Source organism: Malus sylvestris, chromosome 12 (assembly GCF_916048215.2).
Source record: "Malus sylvestris chromosome 12, drMalSylv7.2, whole genome shotgun sequence".
Taxonomy (NCBI): Eukaryota; Viridiplantae; Streptophyta; class Magnoliopsida; order Rosales; family Rosaceae; genus Malus; species Malus sylvestris.
The window spans coordinates 10404130-10412594 of record NC_062271.1 but is presented as its reverse complement, the minus strand read 5'-3'; the positions used below and the strand labels follow the sequence as shown (position 1 = coordinate 10412594).

Genomic DNA, 8465 nt, shown 5'->3' with positions numbered 1-8465 from the left:
GGAAGTGATGTGAGAAACATATATTGGAAATAAAAGAAAAGGGGAAAGGAAGTAGAAAAGAAAGAAGAGATAGAAGGAAAGGAAATAAAGAAGAGAGAAGCAGCAGAAAATACCAGTAAGTCAAGTTGGAGAGAAGAAAGAAAATAATCATAGGTTATTTTGTACTCTATTATTTTCAAATAATTTAGATATACTTGACGAACTTCTTAAATATTATGTTTTATTTATATTATTTTATTGCACACATATCTCAAATTTCATAACAAAATTTCCATATGTAACTTTATTTTAGGGATGATGACTTTGGCCCAACCAATTTTTATTTATTTTTTTATTTTGTGGGACGATGACTATTTTTTGTCAAATGCCAATAACAGTTTTTTTTTGTTAAGAAGAAAATAACAGTACCAAAAGTAAGTGTACCAACCCAACAAACCAATCCAAAAAAATAAACAAATAAAAAAACAATCGACAATGGCGGAAGTTCCAAGGAGAACAAGTTTACAAAAACCTTCGACTGGAGCGCTTGCTTTTAAGTCTTTCCCTTCCCTCTCAGAGATCAACGCCGCCTCCTCTCTGCCGCCACGAACTTTGCAGCGGCGCAACCATCGCTCCCCCTCTCGAAATGGCCGCCAACTATCTCTCTTAGGTATTCTTCTTCGCATGCATTATAAATATTCTGTAATTCAAGTTCGTTGAGTCAATTTGCTCTACATGAATTTCTCTTGTTTTCCCATGAAACGCCAAAGAGAGCCAATTTGGCGAAATGGAAATTCGAAGATACCATGTATAAACTAGAATATATATATATATATATTAAATTAGGTTCTCATTCTTCATTAAATTTTTTTTTCAATTTTTGATAAGGTCAGTATTTTGATAATGAAGTATTTATTTGTCAGCATATTTAAATTTATAATAGAATTATAAATAGATTCATTTAGAGTTAAAAACGTTATCTTTGACATAAATATTTATGGTTAAAGTTTGTATCATATATTTCTATTTTTATATCGTACCCACTTTTTAATTTGCAACTATTCTTCTAATATGTACCAATTTTCATTTTAGTTTGATTGTACCCATATATTTAATTTTTTTTCTGTGCCCATATTTTAAAACTTTTATTTATACATGTAATGTTTTTAATTTTTTATCTGTAACCATAACGTATTTATAATGTACCAGGGTTTTATAGGAAAATGTACCACTTCGTTATATATATGCAAAATGTACCAAATTTTACCCATTTTCTTAATGTAAAATTTATTCACTTTTTTATTTATTTCTAATGTAACCATATTTTATAATGCATCATTTTTTAATTAAAACGTGCCAATAATTAAAAATAAAAATAAATCATTTTTTTAAGAACTATTAAAATCAGATAAGATTTCACAAAATTCAAATATGAGGAAAAATAAAATAAAATAAAAATCCCTATTTCATATTAATCTTTGCATCATTTTAGTAAGGATTTAATAATTTTTTTTATTAAATTTCTTAATTAATACAGAATTTAACATTTTGTCTTTCAATCAAAGTATTCAAATTAATAAAGTTTCGATTTAAGATTTTAGTTAATCAGGACCGGAACTAAAGATCCCCTATAGTTATATATACATGTATATGATTCTCTGGTTGATTTGGCTGTCATATGAAAATTGGTAATTAAGGTATCGTTTGGTATGAAGGGCTGCATTGGAATGGAGAAGACACTATTTAAAGGTACTGGTGACCAACGTAGTGGTAGGAGATGAATTACTCAAGAAGAAAATTTATCAATTTCAATCTTCCCAAAAATGGTAGGATAGGATTAGAGGGGAGAAGTTTTCGTCATGTCTAATCCCATTCTAATCTCCTTAAAAAGTGAAATCATTTTCTGTACCTTAAATATGCCTTTAAGTTAGCGGGTTATCCAAGTCAGTCCTCTATACCAAACGGGGCCTAAAGGTGAATTCTTCTCCCTCATCCCCACTCTTTTGCTTCTTGGCTTAGTTTTATCTGCACTCTCAAGAAGCTGAGTATAGTAGTTAGGTTAGAAGTTGTGCTTTTGGACAAAGTGATCAGTAGGTTAGAAGTTGTAAACATTTTCTTGTGCAAACAATATTATGAGGCTAATCCAAAATTCTGATTATATATGTAAGGTGGTTCTTAGCCGAAGACCATCATAGGTTCTTATATATTAATTTCTACCAAATGTATATCTAGTGGTTGTGATACTGGCTTAAATAACCTTATACAAGTGTCTAGATGTTGATTTTGTTGTCATATGAAAATTGGTAATTCTTGGAGTAATGTGAAATGTTGTTAATGAATTTACGCATCAACAGTTAGGTTCTCTTGTGAGGCTAGCTTAATATGGCTCACAAAAGCTAGGGAGCTTCAATGCAGATTGTATATAACAATGTTCTAAATTTAAATTGTTTTTTTTTTAGAACAATAACAAGCCCTTCCTCCTTCACCTTCACCTTGTAGTTTCTGTTGAAAAATAGTGAGTCCAAAGACGTAAACTCCTTGATTGGATTGGTGGGTTGAAATCTTGATAATCTAGATAAGAAATTGAAGAATTGAAGATGTGCACGATAATTCAGCTGCAATCCCAAGTTTCCTCATCATCTTGGTCTTGGCCAATCCCAATTGAGGTCCCAAAAGGCCGAATATGTGCATCAACACGATCCTTGAATGTGCGGTCATCAGGACGAGTAGGAATACGATGTGAGGTGGTGGCGGTGGGAACTGGAACAGAAATCGGAATGGGACCTTACACGGGGAGAGACCCAAATGTGAAGAAGGCGGAATGGTTAAGGCAGAAAGCCCCCCAGGGAAACAAGTATGAGGAGGTCAAGGAGTCCTTGTCCCGTTTGAATCTGAAGACGGTGTGTGAGGAGGCCCAATGCCCTAACATCGGCGAGTGTTGGAATGGTGGCGGGGATGGCATTTCCACTGCCACCATCATGCTTCTGGGCGACACCTGCACCCGCGGCTGTCGGTTTTGTGCCGTCAAGACCAGCCGGAACCCTCCACCTCCTAATCCCATGGAGCCTATCAACACTGCTACGGCCGTTGCCAGCTGGGGTGTTGATTATATTGTTTTAACGAGTGTCGATCGTGATGACCTGCCCGATGGTGGAAGTGATCATTTTGCTCGCACTGTCCAAGCCCTCAAGGTCCCTTCCCTAACTTTTTCATTTTTATTTTTCAACAAGGTTTTAATCATGCCTGCCTATGATGTATGTATTTTTTATGTGCACAATCTGATCTGACTGTTAACTTCAAAAGATACTATGGATTATCTTTCGTTACTATTGTTGATTGAATGCAGTAACCTAGTTTTACCATTCTTGATGAAAAATCTTTGCATCTATTAATTTTTCAGGTCCGGTCCTCGTATAGGGCAGGGGAGCTGTTTGTTAAAACAATGGTCAGGGAAATGGCTAACGGCTCTTCTGGCGTATTTCAGTAACTTATGAACTTCAATACAGATGGCTACCAATACGATAATAATTTAGTAGCGTGAACAGCTAAAAATAGGGCAAAATTTAGTTGCAATGCTAATGACCATAGATTTTGTGAGGGTCTGGATTTTCTTAGTCTAATATATATGGATATTTGTTCAATTGAGAGGGCTGATGTGCCGCAATCAATTTTTTGTTGAATTTAGTTTCATTCAAGTAAGAACACTCATCGAGGGTTTAGGATTTGCAATATGTTTTCATGCCATATTTACACATTCCATTGAGCCATGTGACTGAAACGCTGAACTAAAACAAGAAGGCACCCAAGTCGTCTTGTTATATGTTCAGAATTTGGTAATCAAACACTCAACTCAGATAGCAAAATGCTCATGTCTGTCTATGTGGGTTTTCGATGCTAGTTTCAGTCTCCCTGCTATTTGCCTATCTCTTTACGCATTGTTTCTGTACAGCACCACCACGACGATTTGTTGCACCCTCTTTGGGAGACCCGATGGCCATGCCTGTACCCTCCCAAAGAAATGAAGAAACAATTCATCAAAGTTATTGATTATGATAAAATTATGCCTCTTGGCATCAATTTGAGACATGCAAATGAGCCTTCATCCTGCATCATTTCTTCTTTGCAGTCTGTGCAACTTGTGCCTTCAATTCTATTGGTGGTGCAAACACACGATCAAAGATACTCGAGAAACTGCAGAAGTTGCTTCCTGCAGCACTCTTCGTATCTGAAAATAGGTTAGAACATCTAGTTGAACAGGCCGTTGACGTGCAACGAGATGCCTGCGTTCCATTTCGCAGTAGATTTTCGATATTATTGATCTGCCTTTGTATTTCTAACATCAGTGTGGAAGAGATCAGATTCCTTCTCAGACATCACAGGTCAGAATGTGTTTATGTCCTGAAGAAATCTCTTGATTTTATGATTAAAATCGAATGATTTTATGATTAACACTCACATCTTTTGATATTTTACTTTGGCCCATCTCTACTCGTCTATTCCAGTGATATATACATGCAATGAAAAAATTGGTGTTGGTCTTCTTTCTTGCTGATTATTTCCCGATGATAGAGGGATATTCTCGGCATGACTGACAAGAGTATCTGCCTGCGGGATTTGGAGACGATGGCAGCAAACACTCAAGATATCGGACATGGTTATAACTTGATGGTGGGAAGGGGGTAATAAACTTATGCAGTGAAACTGCGATTATATTACTTGACAACATTTTCGTTTTCAAATGACAATACGTTCTTGCTACTCAATCTCATAAACCAAGGAATTCATCCTTGGAGCATAAACAGTGATCCTTAGGCCGTTGCCAAGTACAAAGGGCACAAGATTCATCATTAGAACTTGTTTCGGTGGATTTGAGCAAGCGGGTATTGCTAGCGGGAGTGAGGATTCACAGGTACTTTTACTTTACGCCCAAGACGTCGCTGGAAAGAATCACCACCATTCACCTTTGTCCTGCTTTGGGACACCTCGTTTGGGGCGCGCTGCTTCTCGATGTGCTTCAGGAGCTGATTTACTAAGGTGGTCTGTTGCACCGCACAAGGGCATTCGTCAAATCTGCAATCTGTGAAGAAGGGCTGATCACCATTGGGGTTAGAAAAGCTCGGTTGGTAGGCATCACCAAGAGTGGCGGAAGTGTAATGAGCAGTAAGTGCAAAATTCGGTTCTGGATGGGCATCAGTCATCGGTCTGGTCGATCCTGTCTGAGACAAAGCTGATCTGGAGACTGGTAGTCAGTTCGGCTCAACTGGTCTAAAGCAGAAGCCAAGTCAGCTTGGCCCGCCTGATCGTCAGCTGTTCTCGCGCGAGAAGGGCCTGATGTGCTACTTGGTTGCATGGCCTGCAACTTCTGCTGCATTGATTTGGGCTTGGGCCTCAGTTACAATGTGGGTTGCCTGCTCCTAGGCCTCCTGCTCATGGTCTGCTGGGGTTGCAAGCTGCAAAGGGCTGCTGGTCTGCGCCTTGGGCTGTGGTCGTGGTGGTGCTCCGCGGTGGCTTGGCATCTCCTGCCACAGCATTAAGTCTCCAGGAGCATTGCCGTGGGGCCACATCTTTTTCTTCATCTCCTAATCCATATCCTTAGACATAGGGTGTTTCGTTCATCGTGGTTTCAAAATTTCATATCATTGTAACATTTCCCTAGAAACTGATCAAAAAACTTTTCTTAAGAAGAATTAATGACCAGGAGCGTACATGAAATTCAACTTAACAAAAAATCTGAAAAGTAAATGCGGAAGCCTTTTCCGAGGTATTAACTTAGCCTTCAATGAGAGCATCAATTTGAGGTAGAAAAATTTCACTGTTTTCAATTTGGACGAAATTGTACCTACAAAACAAATAAACATCTTTGATCCAGGCTAAAAGCCTCACACGCCGACAGGGTTTTGCAGTGGATCTCCCTGCCTAAGTCACTTTCTTCAAAAAAAGAGAAAGTTTTGGGCTTAATAGTGTAGCAAAAGCTTACCAAAAATAGGTGTTGGTGAAGTATTTATAAGCAGGTGGTAGGCTGTAGAGGCAAGGTTCTGCCCTACACGTGGCAGTTTCTCATTGGACAAGTTGTGTCATCTGTAGGATGGATGAGGAAAGAATAATTCCAAAATATTAATTATAAGATAATATCTTGGGATATTCTTGGAAGTATCCTTGATTGGATATTATGAAGATTTCTTATTTGTTTGAGTTGATCTTCCATCTAGAATGTATTAAAGATAGGATTTAGTAATTAATCCTATCTTTAATGCCTTTAACTTTTTCTCCTTGCCATGAGCAAGGAAGCTTAAGGTTGTCATAGTCAGCTGCTGATGTCTTCAGAAAGGTTGAACTGCATGTGGATTAAATGTGGGCCTCACTAATTTAATGAGAGCATTCTTGTCTTCTTCAGGAAAAAGTCCATATGGCAGCTCCAGAATTTTCAGGATTAATTCTGGCTCCACAATAAGGCCAAGATAAATTCTTTGAAGGATTCTAGAGAAGAAGGGAGTACGAGTAGCATATATTCAACCAATAAAGGATACGTATGATGAAGTAAGGACTGCAGTAAGATCTCATGAAAACTAAAAGCTTTCCCATAACCATAAGATTACACCAAAGCTTAGGTTTAACTCCTTACCTTTTTATATTGGTAATGAATAAGTTAACAAGATACATTCAAGATGATATCTCCTAGGTGTATTCTTTTCGTATTTCTCATTCATTAAAACAATAACAGTGTATTTAAAAGACATTTATGGTTTAAATATTTATTTCATATTGTCATATAAGTTATTTAATATTAAAATTTTAAATGAGGTGTGTTAAACAAAATGTGGAGTGCCAATAAAACTACCTCGACAAAATTTCTTCTTCCTTTGATCAATACAAATTTAACTCCATACCAACACCAACCAACAAATGATGGATTGCCTTGATAGATAGGACCATCTCATCTTCTCATAGTGTAGCTTATATTCTTAATATCGCTTGACGTAAAAAATTAAATAATTAAAGTAAAGAAAACATCAACCACATGACACAAAATTAGCCACCACAAGGAAACCCTAAAGGTCAACGACAAGAAAGTAGTCACACAAGACCCTATATCCAGAAAAAAAAAGAAAAAAAAAGACAAGACACGGAAAGGAGCTGAAAAAAATCTCCACCAGACAAATGTGTGATCCTTATCCAACTCGTCCAGACTGTTTTGTGCACAAAGTCTAGGCAAACCCATGACCATGTACTCCACGTACGCTTGCATGCATAAGCTAGGCAGGATTGGAGATCCGTGACCCAACCGTAAGCTGGGCGCATCCTCCGACTTGCTAGCGACATTTGTAAGGAATACATCAGCCGTCGTAGTGGTTCGCTTGCCGGTGAAACCCTACGCCGGCTGATCGTCCGAAGGTCTCTCTCTTGCATGCATGCTTTCATTAATCATCCCCATCCCCATCATCCTCAATATCGTACATGTTGATCAGCTTTAAATAAATTAAAGGCTGTGTCAAAAATGGCTTCGTCATCTTTGATGGAGATTCAAGTACCAAAGCATGCAAAAGGAGAGCGCTCAGCCAAGGTTCCCTTACTTCCCGTTTCACACAGCCCTAATTCAAAATCCCATATTTCGACAAGGTTTACCAATGTCTCCACTACACCAACCATTGCCAAATTCACCTTCCTCATTTTTCTCTCCTTGATCACTCTTGCCATCATCGTATTTCTACCGTTAATACGCAAGGAGCTCACTCTAGGCCCCCAAGCCCCCGTTGTCCAACTTACTGCCTTATCCGTGCACAAATTCAACGTCTCCGCCAGAAACCTAACAGCCGAATGGGACGTCATTTTGAAAATTGCTAACCCTAATCTTCTCTCCTCTGTTTGGTTCAACCGGCTCGAAGGTTTCGTTCTGTATGAGGACAGACCGCTTGCCATCGAAACAATGGAGCCATTCGGTCTGCCCATGAAGACAAAAACAGAACTGCATCTCAGGCTTAGAATGGCGAATTGGGAAGGGGATCAACCAGCGCTTAAGCAAGGGATGTTGAATAAGATGACGAAAGATAGAGAACTGGGGTGTGTGAGATTTAGTGTTCAGATGGCGGTCTGGGCAACGTATAGGAGTGGTTGGTGGTGGTCGGCGCAACATGTGATTATGAATCCTCAGTGTTTAGATTTGCAGATTGGGTTTGTGCCAGGCGCCACAGCTATAGGTTTTGGAATATTGATGGGTGATGTACCCAGGACGTGCTATGTTCCCATGCTAGATGAGTAATAATTAAATATTTTGGATAAATTGATTTTTCCCCCTTCAATTTTTTTCTTGTATATTTCTTTATTTCTTGGCTGAAGCCCCGTGAATAGGCAAATTCCTTAATCAAATTTAATGTGTTAAGAGTTTCTATTTTCTAATCTCTACTCTGCAGGCATTGGACTTGCTATTTGGATCTCTCACTTCTGGTAATCTCCATCTAATCATTCACGCGGAATTTACATATTTAATC

The 8465-nt window shown here is 38.3% G+C and overlaps 2 protein-coding genes across 2 annotated transcripts; both read left to right on the top strand.

The window, feature by feature from the left end:
• Positions 1-434: 434 nt before the first annotated feature.
• Positions 435-3703, top strand: LOC126592141 (lipoyl synthase 1, chloroplastic-like). The gene is made up of 3 exons (XM_050257889.1): positions 435-649; positions 2439-3256; positions 3334-3703. Exons 2-3 carry the CDS (start codon positions 2577-2579, stop codon positions 3464-3466), a joined length of 813 nt encoding a protein of 270 aa, XP_050113846.1. The 5' UTR covers positions 435-649; positions 2439-2576; the 3' UTR covers positions 3467-3703.
• A 3771-nt stretch (positions 3704-7474) lies between these two features.
• On the top strand, positions 7475-8236 carry LOC126592140 (uncharacterized). The gene has a single exon (XM_050257888.1). It carries the CDS (start codon positions 7475-7477, stop codon positions 8234-8236), a length of 762 nt encoding a protein of 253 aa, XP_050113845.1.
• The last annotated feature ends 229 nt before the right edge of the window (positions 8237-8465 follow it).

Bases quoted from the DNA above. Each gene is read 5' to 3' on its own strand.
- LOC126592141 (XM_050257889.1), top strand. From the start codon at position 2,577: ATGTGCACGATAATTCAGCTGCAATCCCAAGTTTCCTCATCATCTTGG. The intron at 3,257-3,333 runs TCTGATCTGACT...GCAGTAACCTAG, and splicing joins TGTATTTTTTATGTGCACAA to TTTTACCATTCTTGATGAAA.
- LOC126592140 (XM_050257888.1), top strand. From the start codon at position 7,475: ATGGCTTCGTCATCTTTGATGGAGATTCAAGTACCAAAGCATGCAAAA.